The following is a 22,339-nucleotide window of genomic DNA, read 5'->3' on the forward strand; positions in this document are numbered from 1 at the left end:
CATCGTTAATGGGCCTTTCAGCAGGAACAGCAGAATATCTTGGTTGAACCTGTCCCATGTTGAGGCTGTCATCGTTATTGGGCCTTTCAGCAGGAACAGCAGAATATCTTGGCTGCGGAGTTCATCTTTAGATCAACCCGATCAACTGTTTATTGACGATTTAGACGTTATTTAGCCACATAAACCATTTAGAAGAAATGTTGTTTTACAATAATGACCATTTAAAAGTGGGTGAGTATACAAAACATTTTCATGACTGACTGACCAGGTGAATCCAGCTGAAAGCTAAGATCCATTATTGATGTCACTTGTTAAATCCCCTTCAATGAGTGTAGATGAAGGGGACGAGAAGGATTGTTAAGCCTTGAGACATGAATTATGTATGTGTGCCATTCAGAGTGTGAATTGACAAGACAAAAGATGTAAATACCTTTGAACGCAGCATGGTATTAGGTGCCAAGTGCACCGGTTTGTGTCAAGAACAGCAACGCTGCTGGGTTTTTCACTCTCAACAGTTTCCCGTGTGTATCAAGAATGATCCACCACCCAAAGGACATCCAGCCAACTTGACACAACATGGGCTAGCATCCCTGTGGAACGCTTTCGACACCGTGTATAGTCCATGCTCGATGAATTGAGGCTGTTCTGAGGGAAGGTGTTCCTAATGTTTTGTATACGGAGTGTATATCTGGAACCATATCTACAGTATACACACACACACACACACACACACACACACACACACACACACACACACACACACACACACACACACACACACACACACACACACACACAACCTCCCCAGTTGGGTCCTGAAGTACGAAGGCGCTGATCTGGCAGAGGAATTTGGGGTGAAGGAGGAAGTGAATCCCACCACAGACTGACGACACAGGCTTGGCCATGTTCTGAACCCCCAGACACTCCTAGAGTGGTCAAAGGTTAACAACAGGCTTACCGGATGACCTCACATAAAGAGTTAAAAGGTCAAAAGCATTAGTACTGTTATGACATTGTGTCCTGCCAGTATCAGCATTACAGACAGAGTTACAGTATTACCGATATCAGACAGTCCTCTAAAGGGTTGACGTTACCTTGACTACATTGAGAGGGCAGGTGTAGGTCTCTGTCTTGACAGGGAGGAGGGGATGGGACAGGAGCTTCAATAAGATCTTCAGGCTCTCTGTCTGAAGCAGTGGACTGGCCTGCTCAAACGTCCAGCTGACGATACAACCACCAATAAGTCAATGTGTTAATTAATACATTAGAGTTATGAGCAGTATTTATCTACAGAGAGGTGACTTGCCAAACTATAATGAATAGAGATAGTAATGGATTTCATACAAGTAGGAGCATTCCTTGACGACAGGCAGGTGTTGGCGCTATGGAAGGTCATCTATGGCTTGGTCTGTCAGCTCCAATAACTCCAACCAGTTCTTCTCTCTCTGGAGACAGGAATAGAGACAAGTCCTTAAACCTGTACTCATGTGCAACAGTAAAACAAGTACCACGATATCTACAAGCAACAACAATTAGACTTATAGATATTATTTTTCCTCTTACAAAAGGAATCTTCAAACTACCCTCCTCTAACTCTCATAGGGGCAGTTTCCCGGACAGAGTCAAGACTAATTCTACTTAAATTAAATATATCCAGATAAAAAAGTTAAGAATTAGTTCTAGACTAGGGAGTATTAAGGTAAGTAAAGACTAACCAGTTCATCTTTATGAAGCCTTATTAGATTAACAATGTACACACAAAAAAACAGGGATGGGATACTTATACATAAGCATTGTGTGGATCTGGAGCGAGTTACCTCAGTCACCTAAACCAAACAATGGTCAGAGGTAAAACAAAACGTTCAAAGAATTTCGGTTACTTTGAAAAAAATCCTCTTGAAGCAAAGTGTGTCAAACCACCCAATTATGGAGAACAAACAGCATGATTCACCAAAAGAAAACAACAGAAAGAACACCTGGGCCACCATCTGTAATGAAAGAAAGCCTGGACCACCATCCATAATGAAAGAACACCTGGGCTACCATCCATAATGAAAGAACGCCTGGGCTACCATCCATAATGAAAGAACACCTGGGCTACCATCCATAATGAAAGAACGCCTGGGCTACCATCCATAATGAAAGAACGCCTGGGCCACCATCCATAATGAAAGAACGCCTGGGCTACCATCCATAATGAAAGAACGCCTGGGCTACCATCCATAATGAAAGAACCCCTGGGCTACCATCCATAATGAAAGAACGCCAGGGCTACCATCCATAATGAAAGAACGCCTGGGCTACCATCCATAATGAAAGAACACCTGGGCTACCATCCATAATGAAAGAACACCTGGGCTACCATCCATAATGAAAGAACGCCTGGACCACCATCCATAATAAAAGAATACCTGGGCTACCATCCATAATGAAAGAACGCCTGGGCTACCATCCAAAATGAAAGAACGCCTGGGCCACCATCCATAATGAAAGAACGCCTGGGCCACCATCCATAATGAAAGAACGCCTGGGCTACCATCCATAATGAAAGAACACCTGGGCCACCATCTGTAATGAAAGAACGCCTGGGCTACCATCCATAATGAAAAAACACCTGGGCTACCATCCATAATGAAAGAGCACCTGGGCCACCATCTGTAATGAAAGAACACCTGGGCTACCATCCATAATGAAAGAACACCTGGGCTACCATCCATAATGAAAGAACCCCTGGGCTACCATCCATAATGAAAGAACGCCTGGGCTACCATCCATAATGAAAGAACGCCTGGGCTACCATCCATAATGAAAGAACACCTGGGCCACCATCCAAAATGAAAGAACACCTGGGCTACCATCCAAAATGAAAGAACGCCTGGGCCACCATCCATAATGAAAGAACGCCTGGGCCACCATCCATAATGAAAGAACGCCTGGGCTACCATCCATAATGAAAGAATGCCTGGGCTACCATCCATAATGAAAGAACACCTGGGCTACCATCCATAATGAAAGAACGCCTGGGCTACCATCCATAATGAAAGAACACCTGGGCTACCATCCATAATGAAAGAGCACCTGGGCCACCATCTGTAATGAAAGAACACCTGGGCTACCATCCATAATGAAAGAACACCTGGGCTACCATCCATAATGAAAGAACGCCTGGGCTACCATCCATAATGAAAGAACGCCTGGGCTACCATCCATAATGAAAGAACACCTTGGCTACCATCCATAATGAAAGAACGCCTAGGCCACCATCCATAATGAAAGAACACCTGGGCTACCATCCATAATGACAGAACACCTGGGCTAACATCCATAATGAAAGAACACCTGGGCTACCATCCATAATGAAAGAACACCTGGGCTACCATCCATAATGAAAGAATGCCTGGGCTACCATCCACAATGAAAGAACGCCTGGGCTACCATCCACAATGAAAGAACGCCTGGGCTACCATCCATAATGAAAGAACACCTGGGCTACCATCCATAATGAAAGAACGCCTGGGCTACCATCCATAATGAAAGAACACCTTGGCTACCATCCATAATGAAAGAACACCTGGGCTACCATCCATAATGAAAGAACGCCTGGGCTACCATCCACAATGAAAGAACGCCTGGGCTACCATCCACAATGAAAGAACGCCTGGGCTACCATCCATAATGAAAGAATGCCTGGGCTACCATCCACAATGAAAGAACGCCTGGGCTACCATCCACAATGAAAGAACGCCTGGGCTACCATCCATAATGAAAGAACACCTGGGCTACCATCCATAATGAAAGAACACCTGGGCCACCATCCATAATGAAAGAATGCCTGGGCTACCATCCATAATGAAAGAATGCCTGGGCTACCATCCACAATGAAAGAATGCCTGGGCTACCATCCACAATGAAAGAACGCCTGGGCTACCATCCACAATGAAAGAATGCCTGTGCTACCATCCATAATGAAAGAATGCCTGGGCTACCATCCATAATGAAAGAACACCTGGGCTACCATCCACAATGAAAGAACGCCTGGGCTACCATCCACAATGAAAGAACGCCTGGGCTACCATCCATAATGAAAGAATACCTGGGCTACCATCCATAATGAAAGAACGCCTGGGCTACCATCCACAATGAAAGAATGCCTGGGCTACCATCCAAAATGAAAGAACGCCTGGGCTACCATCCATAATGAAAGAACGCCTGGGCTACCATCCATAATGAAAGAACGCCTGGGCTACCATCCACAATGAAAGAATGCCTGGGCTACCATCCATAATGAAAGAATGCCTGGGCTACCATCCATAATGAAAGAACGCCTGGACTACCATCCACAATGAAAGAACGCCTGGGCTACCATCCATAATGAAAGAACGCCTGGGCTACCATCCATAATGAAAGAACGCCTGGACTTCCATTTGTAATGAATTCAACTCAAATTAAAAAAGTAAACAGAATGAAGCTAAAACAACTTCAGGTATGATACTGTTGTTGGGCCACTTTTACAAATCCAAGTAATTTTGAAATGTTAGTTTTTTTGTTTGACACCACACAGTGAGGCCTGGTAGCAGATGCCAGACGCACCGGTTTGTGTCAAGAACAGCAACGCTGTTGGGTTTTTCACGCTCAACAGTTTGAAGGAGAAGGACAGAAACATGAAGCAGCAGCAGTACCAATGGTCTTCATGCTGAGTTGAGTCCCGATATTTCCATTTGTTCATTAAAAACCTTTTTGTGACCAGTCCATGGCTATTGTTTGCTTCAATACATGAGACCTTTCTAACGTGCAACAATGTTGGAGATCTACAAATAACCCGTTTTTTTTTTTTTTTTTTTCCTGCACACCTCAGAATCTGCTGTAGAGGGACACTTGATGGGAATATGACATCCCTCTATACAGCCAATGACTCCAGGGAAGTATCCATATTCATAGAAGTCGACCATGTAGTTGGTTTGGGCCGAAAGCATCAGGGAACTTGATGTAATTGTCTTTTTGTAATTGTGGACTATTCTGCATACAGTCAGTTCACTAACAACAACATTAATCCCTTGTTTCACGATGGAAGGTTCCAGATGCAAATAACCTCAAGGTGATCAGCACTTGGGATGGGCCTAGGGTTGTGTCGGTCATGAAACTTGATTTGTCAACTGCCGGACTCACTGTAATTGACCGTTAATTAACAAACACATTTAGTGTCTCCTGGTTTCCACACGTAGCCTACAAGCAACTAACGCAGACCTTTGGAACATTTACATTTTTTAAAGTCTAATAAAGCCATGTAATATAGCCTACAACATCACAATAAAGCCATTATTTATTTTAGACAGGTCTAAAGGAACATGATATGAAGAAAATGTAGTAGAATAGCATTCTCTGAGTTGTTCATATGTTAGGCTCTAATCTGGCTATGCCATATGGCTGTGCCTACATTATGGCTACATTAGTTAATTTAGCAGAAAAGATTTGCTTATAATTCCATGGCATTATTTCATATTAATTTATAGTATTAAGAATAAAATGAACATAGCTGAATAAAATAGAAAGGATATTTTCTCCAAATAAGTTGAGGGAGTGCTCACATGCAGCTATTCTGTGTTGAGCGGTTAACAAAGAAACAGGTACTCCTGTATGCTTAATTTGGAGGTATTCATGTAACTTTAGTTATGATACAAATGTCTGGCTATATGTTTAGATTTTTAATACATTCTAAGGATGCATGGTGTGACTCTAATGATGATTTGAAAAAAGTCACATGAAAGGCATGAGCTCTGATTTGTATTTTGGCAGGCTGTACACACTTCATCAGTCTCTCATTCACAATTTGACAAGCACATGATAATGCCTCGAATTTCCCGGCTGGATCCCCTTACTGTGGCCGTAATGCCCCCTAAAAAAAAGCCAGGACTTTTGCGGCCAGTGGGCGTTGTGCCCTTGGGGTGAAAATCATATTTATAATTCCCTTCGAAGCATCTCTACTCACATGGCTCTCCGTCACGTGATCGGATCTTTCTCGCTGACTACAAGTGAAGACAGACATATCGGGGACGCAATTGGTCGAGTCCACATTAACTTTTCGTCAGATAACAAGATGAGGAGGCCTAATGAGCAGCAAAAGCACTAGCCTATGTCAGTCTACTATCCCCCATGGTACAAAATTTGACATATTCTATTCTATTTTATTGGGAATAAAATAGAATATGTCAAATTTTGCGATAGATCCCAAATGCGATAGATCCCAAATTAATACAACCACTAGCATCAAAAAACTGTTTTAAGCAATGTGCCTGACGCAACAGATGAGAACATTTAGCTGAAAATGTTGATAAACTATTAGGCTATTTTAAGCGCAGCAACGCACACACGACAGTAAGCTACAAGCACAAATGTTCAATTAGCAGGAAAACACCATTCTTCAAAGTGTTTCCTTTCAAATGGTATCAATAATATGCATATCCTTGCTTCAGGTCCTGAGCTACAGGCAGTTAGATTTGGGTATGTCATTTTTGGTTGAAATTAGAAAAAAAGGGTCCAATCCTTATAAAGCTGGCCATCATTCACAAGTGATAATATGTGACTCGTTTCAGGAAACTAGGTGTATGTCGCGGGTCACTACTTCACGGGAGAGTCGTTTGAATGTAAGCAGGGTTTTTTTTAATATCAAAATGCCTGTTTTGGAAGAAATGTATTCTGGAACATGTGAACTTTCATCTGCCTTAATAACAATCTTGTATGCCATCTGTAAATATGAATACAACTGTTAAATTACGAGCCTAGTTGGTTTAGCCACAGAAAAAGTCAGCAACCTTCCCGCTAGCCATGATTGGCTGAGATAATGAGTGGGCTGGACATGCCAAAAGATGAGTTTAGATTGGTCTGCCATATAGCACGCTTCTGTCTATTTGAGCTGGTCAGTATGTGAAGGTAATCCTGTCTAACGCTGCTTTTCTTTTTTCTATTGTTTATTAAAACTGCATAAGTGTTGCTCTCCACTTTCTGGAGGACTGAGTTTTGAAATCAGTGGAATTTGAGTATGATAGCTAAGGAGATGGAAAAAACACCTGTCTCCGGATTACATCTTCAAACTAAGGGCAACCATGGCATCCGACATGAGACGCATCCAACCATGAATTATGTATACGGGTAAGGCAGTCTAGCTAGCTACATTTTCAGATATTACATGTTTCTAATTTTGACAGAAAGAGCCATTTGCTTGACTAGCTATAGCCTAATGTTAGCTAACATTGAACCTGGTTGGTTAGCTACCTGCAGATTCATGCAGGGTAGTAACGTCATGAGTTATGATTATAGTTCATTATTTACCTAGCTAGCTAGCTAACTAAAGTTATGTGTATGACCTTATTATTTGTATCTCAGAGCCATTTGCTTAGCTAGCTATAGCCTAATGTTAGCTAGCTATAGCCTAATGTTAGCTAGCTAACATTGAACCTGGTTGGTTAGCTACCTGCAGATTCATGCAGGGTAGTAACGTCATGAGTTGGAATTATGGTTCATTGTATACCTAGACAGCTACATGTCTTAACAAGACTCCACCATGCAAGTAACCATTTCAGGTTCGTTCGTAAATTCAGTCTGGCCATCTACTCCAATTTCAGAGCACTCTCGTCTGAGTGCCAGAGAGAGCAGAATAGCTGATGAATTTACGAACGCTCAACACCCGTTGAATATGGCCGGTGTCAGAAAACGTTGGCAAAAAAAGCATCATTAAATTGTTGCCAGCAGCACAGTTACAGTCACCAACGCTCTGGATGACATGAAAACAGCCTTACCATCTCTGCTAGGGGGAGTAAAATGGTCAGAGTGGAGTGTTCTCTCATTATGTGTCTGGAAGTAGCTAGCAAGCTAACCAATGTTAGCCAGTTAGCTTGACTGCCGTTGTGAGTTCAGAAAGTACGTATCAACTCGTCCGGTGTGCGTTCTGAACGCTCCGGAGGGACACGTTTTGAATTTACGAATGGACAATCTGACAGGACAGTTGCAGTCACCAACCCTCTGGATAACTAAACAGCCTAACCAGCTCTGCTAGGGCGAGTAATGTTCAGTGAGCTGTCTCTCATTCTTGTCTGGAAGTAGCTAGCAAGTTAGCTTGGGTGCTTGACTTCTGTTGTTAGTACAGACTGCTCGGATCAACCCTTACAGAGATGGGTGGGGCTAAAGAGGGTGTGCACGATGCTGAATGGGTGTAGACAAAGAAGGGCTATCCAATAGTAGTACCAACAGATTCAAAGGCCATTTTCTCAAAAGTTAGTTTACAAGTTGATCAACTTTCAAAGCAAAAATTACTTTCCCATTGTTCCTCAACTGTAGTGTATGATGTACCATTTTGTAGCTCTAAGTCTCCACTTTTATCCAATGTAAGTTTTTTCTGCTGGTCGGTCACATATATCATTCACAAGTGATAGGCTAATAGTGTCACCCGTCAGACTATTCTTGATTTAATCTAGTCTTTACATCTAGATTAGGGCAAATCTGAGACTATTTTAAACCATGTCTGAGAAATGCCATTTCAGTTAATCCAGTTTAAAAGTACAATTTAGTCTAGGATTAGGCTTAATCTATGTCCGCGAAACCGCCCAATCGTGTGTGAGTGCCTGCATGTTTGCATAGCTGTGTACCTGTTGCTGTGTCTCCTTGACAGACTGGTAGACTCCATTCAGACAGCAGCTGGCCTCTGTAGAGGGTTCACCTGGTCCAGGTAGGCCATGGCAGCCTCCGCCATGCTGAGATAGGCCAGACTGAAGGGCCGGTCCAGACACAGAGATTATCACTGACCTGTAGATGAGTAGTGTTTGGTTAGAGTTAGAGTTAGTCATCTATTTAATCACACAGAGATTATCACTGACCTGTAGATGAATAGTGTTTGGTTAGGGTTAGAGTTAGTCATCTATTTAATCACACAGAGATTATCACTGACCTGTAGATGAGTAGTGTTTGGTTAGGGTTAGAGTTAGTCATCTATTTAATCACACAGAGATTATCACTGACCTGTAGATGAGTAGTGTTTGGTTAGGGTTAGAGTTAGTCATCTATTTAATCACACAGAGATTATCACTGACCTGTAGAGGCAAACACACACCTTCTCCAGGGCCAGGATGGTCTGCAGCAGTCTGATGGTGAATATGGCGGTGTCTACATAGGCCAGTCTGTGGTGGACCAATGAGCTCTCAGGAAAGTCTGAGGAACAGCTTTGGTGATAGGTCATGATGTCAGCCAGTGTCTCTATCCAGACCTGCAGCTTCTATCTCCAAAAAACCCCCACAAACACCAATCAACATCAATCATCAAAGATGGACCCCTCTCCCTCTAAAACACAAGCAGACAATAGGACCCATTTACCACCATGAGGGCAGCAGATAACCCTTCCATTGACCACCAGAGGGCAGCAGATACCCCTCCCATTGCCAGGCTAGACTAAATACGGTTTTACTGGAGAGTCCTGAAGAAGCCTGGCAGTGGCACAGCAAGCTAGTTAAAGATGACAGAACAGCTTGGAGCGATGCGATGCTCAGGGCGTGTATTAACCTGCTACTGCAGGAGGGTCTTGGCTTGACAAGAGTATAGTCCCTACAGAGAAACCGGTCCTCTGAATGAACAGGGTAGTCATGACAAATGACTCTACCTGTCACAATCGGTGTATGAGTGTGTCGTGTGACCCGACACAGCACACACACACACACACACACACACACACACACACACACACACACACACACACACACACACACACACACACACACACACACACACACACACACACACACAGAGAGCAGCATTATCGTGGATGTTGCAGAATGACAGAATGGCTTCTACATCAGCATTGCTTGCTGTTTGGGTTTTAGGCTGGGTATCTGTAACTGCTGATGTTAAAAGGGCTTTATAAAATACAGTGTATTGATGTCAAATATACAATGACATCTGAACCATGAAGAATCAGGAATGGAGGCATAAGAGACAAGAGTAATGATGTGTCTGTGTCTCTTAGTCTTCACCTTGTGTCTGCTACCTGTGTCTGTGTCTCTTAGTCTTCACCTTGTGTCTACTACCTGTGTCTGTGTCTCTTAGTCTTCACCTTGTGTCTGCTACCTGTGTCTGTGTCCGTTTGTCTTCACCTTGTGTCTGCTACCTGTGTCTGTTTGTCTTCACCTTGTGTCTGCTACCTGTGTTTGTGTCTGTTTGTCTTCACATTGTGTCTTCTACCTGTGTCTGTGTCTGTTTGTCTTCACATTGTGTCTGCTACCTGTGTCTGTGTCTGTTTGTCTTCACATTGTGTCTTCTACCTGTGTCTGCTACCTGTGTCTGTGTCCGTTTGTCTTCACATTGTGTCTCCTACCTGTGTCTGTGTCTGTCTGTCTTCACCGTGTGTCTGCTACCTGTGTCTGTGTCTCTTAGTCTTCACCTTGTGTCTGTGTCTATTTGTCTTCACCTTGTGTCTGCTACCTGTGTCTGTTTGTCTTCACCTTGTGTCGTCTGCTACCTGTGTCTGTTTGTCTTCACCTTGTGTCTGCTACCTGTGTCTGTTTGTCTTCACATTGTGTCTGCTACCTGTGTCTGTGTCCGTTTGTCTTCACCTTGTGTCTGCTACCTGTGTCTGTGTCTGTTTGTCTTCACATTGTGTCTGCTACCTGTGTCTGTCTTCACCTTGTGTCTGCTACCTGTGTCTGTGTCTCTTAGTCTTCACCTTGTGTCTGTGTCTGTTTGTCTTCACCTTGTGTCTGCTACCTGTGTCTGTTTGTCTTCACCTTGTGTCTGCTACCTGTGTCTGTTTGTCTTCATCTTGTGTCTGCTACCTGTGTCTGTGTCTGTTTGTCTTCACATTGTGTCTGCTACCTGTGTCTGTCTTCACCTTGTGTCTGCTACCTGTGTCTGTTTGTCTTCACATTGTGTCTGCTACCTGTGTCTGCTACCTCTGTCGGTGGATCAGTAAATATTCATATAGATGTTCCTATTGAGGGGTGTTGTGATGTACCAGCTCCATCCTCACCAGGCTGGTGTCGTCCCAGACCAGTGTCTCTGAGCAGGACCAACGTCTCACACAGCAGCTCACACAAACCCCGGAATACACACTCGCTGTCCGGTGGAGAGAGGGGAGAGGGGAGAGGGAGAGAGGGAGGAAGAAGAGAGGGAGGTGGAGGAAGGAGAGAGGAAGGGGGAGAGGGAGGAAGAAGAGAGGGAGGGAGGGGAAAGGGAGGAAGAAGAGAGGGAGGGAGGGGAGAGAGAGGAAGAAGAGAGGAGGGAGGGGGAAAGGGATGAAGAAGAGGGAGGAGGGGAGAGGGAGGGAGGAAGTAAGAAGAGAGGGAGGGGGAGGAAAGAAGGAGAGAGGGATGGGAGAGGGAGGAAGGAGAGGGAGGAGGGAGAGGGAGGAAGGAGAGAGAGGAAGGAGAGGGAGGAAGGAGAGAGGGAGGAAGGAGAGAGGGGGGAGGGAGGAAGGAGAGAGGGAGGGGAGAGGGAGGAAGGAGAGAGTGAGGGGAGAGGGAGGAAGGAGAGGGAGGAAGGAGAGAGGGAGGGGGAGAGGGAGAAAGAAGAGAGGGAGAGAGAATAACATTTTAGTTCATTTATAATGTTGTCTGGAAAACCTTTGAGAGAGAGAGAGAGAAAGAGAGAGAGAGCTGGAGCAACTTCACACCATCTGATGTGGGTAGAGACACTTCAGTGGCATCCTTTATAGCTACCGAATATCACGCTAGAACATACTGCACTGTCTGAGAGAGAGCGAGAGAGAGAGAGAGCGAGAGAGAGAGAGAGAGAGAGAGAGAGAGAGAGAGAGAGAGAGAGAGAGAGAGAGAGAGAGAGAGAGAGAGAGAGAGAAAGCTGGAGCAACTTCACACCATCTGATGTGGGTAGAGACACTTCAGTGGCATCCTTTATAGCTACCGAATATCACGCTAGAACATACTGCACTGTCTGAGAGAGAGCGAGAGAGAGAGAGAGAGAGAGAGAGAGATAGAGAGAGAGAGAGAGAAAGCTGGAGCAACTTCACACCATCTGATGTGGGTAGAGACACTTCAGTGGTATCCTTTATAGCTACCGAATATCACGATAGAACATACCGCACTGTATGAGAGAATGAGAGGATGAGAGATAGACAGAGACAGAGAGAGGACACCATCAGATACTGCTGATGAGATCACAGGCAAGCGGTAAAAAGTATATGAGTACACTCTGAGAAAAAAAGAGTTCCAAAAGGGTTCTTTGGCTGTCCCCATAGGAGAACCCTTTTCGGTTCCAGGTAGAAATCTTTTGGGTTCCATGTAGAAACTTCTGTGGAAAGGGTTCTACATGGAACTCAAAAGGAGTCTACTTGGAACCAAAAATTGTTCTGTAAAGGGTTCTCCTTAATGGGGACAGCCAAAGAACCCTTTTAGAATCTATATGGAACCTTTTTTCGAAGCGTGTAAGTTAGAAATTAGTAATTTTACAAATAACAACACTGACAAACCACACCAACAGATACAGACCGGTTGGAGGCAGCATCCCCATCTTGTCTGTCCACTCTGGGTCTCTGGCCGGTGCGCCCCACCACAGAGGGCCGAGGAGAGCACTCTCTTGGGGACGAGACCAGGGAGCGCTGTCCCCCTCCTCCACACACCTCCTGGGAGTAGGACAGAGACGAGTTCTGGGACACTGGGTCCATGGGGAAGAGGAAGAGATGAAGGGAAGGAGAGAAAGCGAATGAGAGAGAATTATCATCATTAGTTCCCTAGAATTTGCCTTTGTTGCACAATAATTTGGTCAGAGACACCAGAGTTGAACACCTCTACTCTTGAGATACGTGCCATGGAGTCTATAGGACAGGATTAGGTCTGACTGAGCAAAGAGACTTGGACTAAATTTAGGACATGGCTCCATGAAGTTAAATATGGATCCTGAAAATAACAATCAAGATAGTTCTTAATAAGTGAGACGTACTCTGAACTAAGACGCACTCAGACACATGGGTCCCAAGTAATAATCGGTACGCCAACTGCGTATCATATACTCAACTTATCAAAAGTAATTCAATATGCTATAGGAAGTTGCATGACTAATATAAAAATGAAACTAATATCAGTGTGATCAAGCTTAGGCGTTGTCTTTCAAACAAAATAGAAAATTCATACAATGCCATGCAAAGCCGGTATGTAACATCTTTGCCAAGTAGCAAACATTAAGTCAACATAGGTGTAATACCTATGAGGTCATCTCAGCCTTGAACAATGAAATTCTTATCTCTTTTATACTTCCTGTTTAAATGACCATTCAATAATAATCCAGATGTAATCCAACCTTGGTTTGCTGAGAAGAAGCTGGGGTCTATGTGGTAGTAGTCTCTTCCTCAGCCCCACACACAGCTGCTGTAGACCGGCTACTGCCTGCAGTCACAGGTAGCCTGCCTCACTCTCACCAGAAGGTTCTGGAACACAAGAGAAATCAGAGAACTAGAACCAGTACTATGGTCAAACTTCCATTAGGAAGATTCTGGAACACAGGAGAAATCAGAGAACTAGAACCAGTACTATGGTCAAACTTCCATTAGGAAGGTTCTGGAACACAGGAGAAATCAGAGAACTAGAACCAGTACTATGGTCAAACTTCCATTAGGAAGGTTCTGGAACACAGGAGAAATCAGAGAACTAGAACCAGTATTATGGTCAAACTTCCAATAGGAAGGTTCAGTGTGGGAATGGTCAAGACAGTAACTAGGTTTCAAAAGGAGTTGTATGAATTTGCCACTTAAACAATGACCTAAGATCAGTTTTAGTGGTTTTTCACCCTATTGGTTAGAGTCCAGTTTTAGGTTTTAGGTTGATCCTGGAGGCATTCAGATGCTATCCTTCCGTGACGTCATACCAGAGGACAGCAATGACAAATAGTCCGGTTTATAACCCTTAATGAAAGAGTGACAGCAGCCATTGCACATTTCCTGCTCAAGGCCCAGAAACAGTTGGGTGATATAGGAGCCGTACATAAAACCACACACTAAATAAAAGGCCACTTGGAATTGAGTTATTATCTGTCGCTAGCTAATGATGTCACGGCTCTAAATCCCAGTGATTCAATCCATCTAATTGCTTCTATTGACCCTGTCGTGGGCCTTGGCCAGGGGCAGTAACTGATTGTTGGCTCTATGGTTGAAAGGACAGAAAAACGGAGTGTTCTTTCTAACCATATATGTGATTTTATACAGTAGTATAATACTGGGCCGCTGGACAAAGACTTGAGCTGGGAAATTTAGCATGGTGACGTCACGTAGGAGCGCACGTGATCAACACCTGGTTGCGGTTATAAGCATAGCGGACACTGAAACGGACAGATGCTCACCCCACTGACTTAAATATAGTTCCACAAAAGAGAAAAATGCTGAAATGAGACAAAAATGTCTACACTTTAGTGTCACCCACCTCTTATTGGATGACAATATACTGTCTGTCTGTCTGCCAACCTCGGAAACGTAGAAAACGTCAAGCATCGCACAGATTTACTCACTGTCAAATAGATGACATCAGAACGTGGAGAATCAATGAAATACAGTACACTGCATCTCAGACAATACACGTTGCTGATAAATCAATTAAAAGCAGAAATTGAAATAGATTAAAAATGCATGCAAAATTAGCATTAAGTTACATATTGTCAGCAACAAACCGTTGTTTGTGAATAAAGGTACGGTGTGTGGGCTCTATTTGTTTGATAGATTTTGTCGTAGAACTGTAAGGCAGCCCCCGAAGTGACTCTTCTCTTCAACTACATGCAATCATTTCCTCTGTGTTGTCTTCAGAATTCAGCATTCTCTGTGTTGATCTCACCAACCCCCGTAGGTCTGATATCTGATTGGGGGTTAACTTTACAGTAATACTATTGGTCAACAACTCAGATTCTAAATCCAAACAACTCAGATGCTTCTAAAAGGGTCTTAGATTCATTGTTCTTATGTTCCTGACTTGCTGTGATGAGATACCTACGCTCTCTCTCTCTCTCTCTCTCTCTCTCTCTCTCTCTCTCTCTCTCTCTCTCTCTCTCTCTCTCTCTCTCTCTCTCTCTCTCTCTCTCTCTCGCTCTCTCTCTCTCTCTCTCCCATGAGCTAAGGGCCATGCTCTCTCTCTCTCTCTCTCTCTCTCTCTCTCTCTCTCTCTCTCTCTCTCTCTCTCTCTCTCTCTCTCTCTCTCTCTCTCTCTCTCTCTCTCTCTCACACACACACCAATCTTGGAATAATGCTTGTTAATGCCTTGTAACTTGAGCTTTATGCCTTGTATGTGAATCCACTTGTTTTACAAAGTAATTATATACACTTGTATTTAGAATTCTATTCCCAGACATTTCTTCATTGCTTATTACTGTTTTACTATTGGTCAACAACTCAGATTCTAAATCCAAACAACTCAGATGCTTCTAAAAGGGTCTTAGATTCATTGTTCTTATGTTCCTGACTTGCTGTGATGAGATACCTACGCTCTCTCTCTCTCTCTCTCTCTCTCTCTCTCTCTCTCTCTCACACCAATCTTGGAATAATGCTTGTTAATGCCTTGTAACTTAAGCTTTATGCCTTGTATGTGAATCCACTTGTTTTACAAAGTAATTATATACACTTGTATTTAGAATTCTATTCCCAGACATTTCTTCATTGCTTATTACTGTAACTCAACTATGGTGTTCGTGCATATTGCCAATTATCTTTATGGAGTCAGATAAACATTTGATAGGCTAACACCCGAGTGGCACAGCAGTCTAAGGCACTGCATCTCAGTGCTAGAGGCATCACTACAGACCATGGTTCGGTTCCAGGCTGTATCACAACCTGCTGTGATTGGGAGTCCCATAGGGCAGCACACAATTGGACCAGCATCGTCCGAGGTTAGGGTTTCGCCGGGGTAGGCCGTCATTGTCAATAAGAATTTGTTCAATAACTTCTTATGGCTGCAGGGGCAGTATTGAGTAGCTTGGATGAAAGGTGCACAGAGGTGCCCAGAGTTAACGGCCTGCTCCTCAGTCATAGTTGCTAATATATGCATATTATTATTAGTATTGGATAGAAAACACTCTGAAGGACTGCATTCTGATGAAGTTCATCAAAGGTAAGGAAACATTTATCATCTATTTTCTGGTTTCTGTTGACTCCAACATAGCGGCTAATTTTACTATTGTTCTGAGCTCCGTCTCAGATTATTGCATGGTTTGCTTTTTCCGTAAAGTTTTTTTGAAATCTGACACAGCGGTTGCATTAAGGAGAGGTATATCTATAATTCCATGTGTATAACTTGTATTATCATCTACATTTATGATGAGTATTTCTGTTGAAACGATGTGGCTATGCAAAATCACTTGATGTTTTTGGAACTAGTGAATGTAACGCGCCAATGTAAACTCAGATTTTTTTATATAAATATGAACTTTATCAAACAAAACATGCATGTATTGTGTAACATGAAGTCCTATGAGTGTCATCTGATGAAGATCATCAAAGGTTAGTGATTAATTTGATCTCTATTTGTGCTATTTGTGGCTCCTCTCTTTGGCTGGAAAAATGGCTGAATTTTTCTTTGAGTTGGTGACCTAACATAATCGTTTGTGGTGCTTTTGCTGAAAAGCCTATTTGAAATCGGACACTTTGGTGGGATTAACAACAAGATTACCTTTAAAATGGTATAAGACACATGTATGTTTGAGGAATTCTAACTATGAGATTTCTGTTGTTTGAATTTGGCGCCCTGCACTTTCACTGGCTGTTGTCATATTGATCCCGTTACCGGGATTGCAGCCATATGAAGATAACTGACTTGCCTAGATAAATAAAAAGCCCCCTTTTTTCAATTTTTTCCTAAAATGACATACCCAAATCTAACTGCCTGTAGTTCAGGCCCTGAAACAAGGATATGCATATTCTTTGTACCACGGTGAAAATGTGAAATGAATGTAGGAAAATATAACACAATAGGTGTTTCTGGTCGAAGAAAATACAATGAAAAAACCAACAATTTTTTTCACCACCGTCTTTGAAATGCAACAGAAAGGTCCCGCATCTAGCCATCACTCTGGTTGTATTTCCGCTGGTGTCCACAAATGGCAGCAGTGTATGTGCAAAGTTTCAGACGGATAACTTGAAGTATGAGCAAACTACATGACATTTAGTGTGAAGTCACCCAGCTACATTTGGGCAAATCGTGAAGGAGACATTTACATTCACATTACATTTTTCTGCAAGAATATCATCAAAATCTGTATACTCGGACTTTGATTTAGCTTTTCCAGTATTTGTATCCATATTGCAACTTCAACATTTGCAAAACACCCAGTTTTCTTATAAATAAAAAAATATATAAAAAAAAAAATCTTAGTCTTATTATAAGTTGCAAGTGGAGTATATCTACTGTATGTACACATATAAAATATTATTATTGCCCACTACAGAACCAGGTGAGTCCAACATTCTTGCTATCCTCTGTGGTGGAACATCAACATTACTAGGCCTGCTAGTCTGGACACCAGGGGTAGCAGATAGACATCAGAGGGAGCAGTTAGAAATCAGAGGGAGCAGTTAGACACCAAGGGGAGCAGTTAGACACCAAGGGGAGCAGTTAGACACCAGGGGGAGCAGTTAGACACCAAGGGGAGCAGTTAGATTCCAGGGAGAGCAGTTAGATTCCAGAGGGAGCAGTTAGACACCAAGGGGAGCAGTTAGACACCAAGGGGAGCAGTTAGACACCAGGGGGAGCAGTTAGACACCAATGGGAGAAGTTAGACACCAAGGGGAGCAGTTAGATTCCAGGGGGAGCAGTTAGACACCAGGGGGAGCAGTTAGACATCAGAGGGAGCAGTTAGACACCACAGGAGCAGTTAGATACCGGGGGAGTAGTTAGACACCAGGGGGAGCAGTTAGACACCAAGGGGAGCAGTTAGACATCAGAGGGAGCAGTTAGACACCAGGGGGAGCAGTTAGACACCACAGGAGCAGTTAGATACCGGGGGAGCAGTTAGACACCAGGGGGAGCAGTTAGACACCAAGGGGAGCAGTTAGACATCAGAGGGAGCAGTTAGACACCAGGGGGAGCAGTTAGACACAAAGGGGAGCAGTTCGACACCATGGGGAGAAGTTAGACACCAGGGGGAGCAGTTAGACACCAAGGGGAGCAGTTAGACACCAGGGGGAGCAGTTAGACACCAATGGGAGAAGTTAGACACCAAGGGGAGCAGCTAGATTCCAGGGGGAGCAGTTAGACACCAGGGGGAGCAGTTAGACATCAGAGGGAGCAGTTAGACACCACAGGAGCAGTTAGATTCCGGGGGAGCAGTTAGATTCCGGGGGAGCAGTTAGACACCAGGGGGAGCAGTTAGACACCAAGGGGAGCAGTTAGACATCAGAGGGAGCAGTTAGACACCAGGGGGAGCAGTTAGACACCACAGGAGCAGTTAGATACCGGGGGAGCAGTTAGACACCAGGGGGAGCAGTTAGACACCAAGGGGAGAAGTTAGACATCAGAGGGAGCAGTTAGACACCAGGGGGAGCAGTTAGACACAAAGGGGAGCAGTTCGACACCATGGGGAGAAGTTAGACACCAGGGGGAGCAGTTAGATTCCAGGGGGAGCAGTTAGATACCAGGGGGAGCAGTTCGATTCCAGAGGGAGCAGTTAGATTCCAGGGGGAGCAGTTAGACACCAAGGGGAGAAGTTAGACACCAGGGGGAGCAGTTAGATTCCAGGGGGAGCAGTTAGATACCAGGGGGAGCAGCTCGATTCCAGAGGGAGCAGTTCGACACCAAGGGGAGCAGTTAGACACCAAGGGGAGCAGTTAGACACCACAGGGAGCAGTTAGACACCACGGGAGCAGTTAGACAACACGGGGAGCAGTTAGATTGCAGGGGGAGCAGTTAAATACCAGAGGGAGCAGTTAAATACCAGAGGGAGCAGTTGGATTCCAGGGGGAGCAGTTGGATTCCAGGGGGAGCAGTTGGATTCCAGGGGGAGCAGTTGGATTCCAGGGGGAGCAGTTGGATTCCAGGGGGAGCAGTTCGATTCCAGGGGGAGCAGTTAGATACCACGGGAAGCAGTTAGAAAGCACGGGAAGCAGTTAGAAAGCACGGGGAGCAGTTAGACACCAGGGGGAGTAGTTAGACAACTCCAAGAGCAGTAAGATGCCAAGCGGAGAAGTTAGACACCAAGGGGAGCAGTTAGATACCAGGGGGAGCAGTTAGACACCAAGGGGAGCAGTTAGACACCAGGGGGAGCAGTTAGACACCAATGGGAGAAGTTAGACACCAAGGGGAGCAGCTAGATTCCAGGGGAGCAGTTAGACACCAGGGGGAGCAGTTAGACATCAGAGGGAGCAGTTAGACACCACAGGAGCAGTTAGATTCCGGGGGAGCAGTTAGACACCAGGGGGAGCAGTTAGACACCAAGGGGAGCAGTTAGACATCAGAGGGAGCAGTTAGACACCAGGGGGAGCAGTTAGACACCACAGGAGCAGTTAGATACCGGGGGAGCAGTTAGACACCAGGGGGAGCAGTTAGACACCAAGGGGAGAAGTTAGACATCAGAGGGAGCAGTTAGACACCAGGGGGAGCAGTTAGACACAAAGGGGAGCAGTTCGACACCATGGGGAGAAGTTAGACACCAGGGGGAGCAGTTAGATTCCAGGGGGAGCAGTTAGATACCAGGGGGAGCAGTTCGATTCCAGAGGGAGCAGTTAGATTCCAGGGGGAGCAGTTAGACACCAAGGGGAGAAGTTAGACACCAGGGAGAGCAGTTAGATTCCAGGGGGAGCAGTTAGATACCAGGGGGAGCAGCTCGATTCCAGAGGGAGCAGTTCGACACCAAGGGGAGCAGTTAGACACCAAGGGGAGCAGTTAGACACCACAGGGAGCAGTTAGACACCACGGGAGCAGTTAGACAACACGGGGAGCAGTTAGATTGCAGGGGGAGCAGTTAAATACCAGAGGGAGCAGTTAAATACCAGAGGGAGCAGTTGGATTCCAGGGGGAGCAGTTGGATTCCAGGGGGAGCAGTTGGATTCCAGGGGGAGCAGTTGGATTCCAGGGGGAGCAGTTCGATTCCAGGGGGAGCAGTTAGATACCACGGGAAGCAGTTAGAAAGCACGGGAAGCAGTTAGAAAGCACGGGGAGCAGTTAGACACCAGGGGGAGTAGTTAGACAACTCTGAGAGCAGTAAGATGCCAAGCGGAGAAGTTAGACACCAAGGGGAGCAGTTAGATACCAGGGGGAGCAGTTAGACACCAAGGGGAGCAGTTAGACACCAGGGGGAGCAGTTAGACACCAATGGGAGAAGTTAGACACCAAGGGGAGCAGCTAGATTCCAGGGGAGCAGTTAGACACCAGGGGGAGCAGTTAGACATCAGAGGGAGCAGTTAGACACCACAGGAGCAGTTAGATTCCGGGGGAGCAGTTAGACACCAGGGGGAGCAGTTAGACACCAAGGGGAGCAGTTAGACATCAGAGGGAGCAGTTAGACACCAGGGGGAGCAGTTAGACACCACAGGAGCAGTTAGATACCGGGGGAGCAGTTAGACACCAGGGGGAGCAGTTAGACACCAAGGGGAGAAGTTAGACATCAGAGGGAGCAGTTAGACACCAGGGGGAGCAGTTAGACACAAAGGGGAGCAGTTCGACACCATGGGGAGAAGTTAGAAGGGGGAGCAGTTAGATTCCAGGGGGAGCAGTTAGATACCAGGGGGAGCAGTTCGATTCCAGAGGGAGCAGTTAGATTCCAGGGGGAGCAGTTAGACACCAAGGGGAGAAGTTAGACACCAGGGAGAGCAGTTAGATTCCAGGGGGAGCAGTTAGATACCAGGGGGAGCAGCTCGATTCCAGAGGGAGCAGTTCGACACCAAGGGGAGCAGTTAGACACCAAGGGGAGCAGTTAGACACCACAGGGAGCAGTTAGACACCACGGGAGCAGTTAGACAACACGGGGAGCAGTTAGATTGCAGGGGGAGCAGTTAAATACCAGAGGGAGCAGTTAAATACCAGAGGGAGCAGTTGGATTCCAGGGGGAGCAGTTGGATTCCAGGGGGAGCAGTTGGATTCCAGGGGGAGCAGTTGGATTCCAGGGGGAGCAGTTCGATTCCAGGGGGAGCAGTTAGATACCACGGGAAGCAGTTAGAAAGCACGGGAAGCAGTTAGAAAGCACGGGGAGCAGTTAGACACCAGGGGGAGTAGTTAGACAACTCTGAGAGCAGTAAGATGCCAAGCGGAGAAGTTAGACACCAAGGGGAGCAGTTAGATACCAGGGGGAGCAGTTAGATACCAGGGGGCACAGTTAGATACCAGGGGGCACAGTTAGAAACCCGGGGGGGAGCAGTTAGATACCAGGGGGAGCAGTTAGATACCAGGGGGAGCAGTTAGAAACCCAGGGGGAGCAGTTAGAAACCCAGGGGGAGCAGTTAGAAACCCTGGTGGAACAGTTAGAATCCCGGGGGAGCAGTTCGATACCAGGGGGAGCAGTTAGAAACCCGCGGGAGCAGTTAGAAACCCGGGGGAGCAGTTAGAAACCCGGGGGGAGCAGTTAGAAACCCGGGGGGAGCAGTTAGACACAACGGGGAGCAGTTAGATATCACGGGGAGCAGTTAGATATCACGGGGAGCAGTTAGATATCACGGGGAGCAGTTAGATACCACAGGGAGCAGTTAGATATCATGGGGAGCAATTAGATTCCAGGGGGAACAGTTAGGTACCAGGAGGAGCAGTTAGACACCACAACCATGTTGGATATCAGAACACAGAAGAGAAATTCAGCTCTCAGGCGATTCCATCCCATGCGCATGGTGACAGCAAGCTCGGTGATGTCCCTGTTAGAACTCATGTCATCGGCCCACACTGTAGTCCCATTGGGGCTATTGCACATACGCAGGCTGCAATGGTGGTTCGCCCAGCTGCGGCTGGACCCTGTGCGCCACAGTCCCCGGATGTTTGTCGTTCCCATCGCTCTCGGAGTGGACCTGGTACATTGGCGAGACCTATGTGCCCTGATGTGTGGCATCCTGGCGAGAAGAGTCTCCTCTTGTCTTCAAGTCTACAAAGATGCTTCTCTGACTGGATGGGTAAGGAACGTGCCAGACTCGGGCAGTGGGGGATGTGTGGTCTCCATCAGAGAATCGCCACATCAATCTCCTAGAGCTAGAGACAGTGCTGCTGGTTTGACAACATTTTCGCTCCTCGGTTTTGGTGTCGCAATGTGTTGGTCTGGTCAGATAATTGACCGACAGTAGCATACATCAACTGTCAAGGGCGAGTCAGTTCTCCTGCTCTCCATCAGATATCAGAGAGCTTGTGGTTATAGGCACACGGGTGCCTTTGCTCATTGACAACTGACCACAATCCAGGCTACCTCA

The 22,339-nt window shown here is 45.6% G+C and overlaps 1 protein-coding gene across 1 annotated transcript; it reads right to left on the bottom strand.

The window, feature by feature from the left end:
* Positions 1-778: 778 nt before the first annotated feature.
* LOC120050428 (rotatin-like) lies at positions 779-21,955 on the bottom strand. Its single transcript, XM_038997018.1, has 9 exons — positions 21,855-21,955; positions 13,594-13,609; positions 13,400-13,414; positions 12,480-12,645; positions 11,006-11,091; positions 9,081-9,262; positions 8,640-8,796; positions 1,345-1,445; positions 779-1,221 (listed from the first exon to the last, which is right to left on the bottom strand). The coding sequence occupies exons 1-8, from the start codon at positions 21,953-21,955 to the stop codon at positions 1,383-1,385; spliced, it is 786 nt and encodes a 261-aa protein (XP_038852946.1). The 3' UTR covers positions 779-1,221; positions 1,345-1,382.
* Between the last annotated feature and the right edge of the window lie 384 nt (positions 21,956-22,339).

Source organism: Salvelinus namaycush, chromosome 7 (assembly GCF_016432855.1).
Source record: "Salvelinus namaycush isolate Seneca chromosome 7, SaNama_1.0, whole genome shotgun sequence".
NCBI classification, from domain to species: domain Eukaryota; kingdom Metazoa; phylum Chordata; class Actinopteri; order Salmoniformes; family Salmonidae; genus Salvelinus; species Salvelinus namaycush.

Coding starts and splice junctions, on each gene's coding strand:
- LOC120050428 (XM_038997018.1), bottom strand. CDS start 21,955: ATGTACCAGGTCCACTCCGAGAGCGATGGGAACGACAAACATCCGGGG. Junction 8,797..9,080: donor GTGTGTGTTTGCCTCTACAG/GTCAGTGATAAT, acceptor ACTCATCTACAG/GTCAGTGATAATCTCTGTGT. Junction 1,446..8,639: donor TCAAGGAGACACAGCAACAG/GTACACAGCTAT, acceptor TCCTGTCTCCAG/AGAGAGAAGAACTGGTTGGA.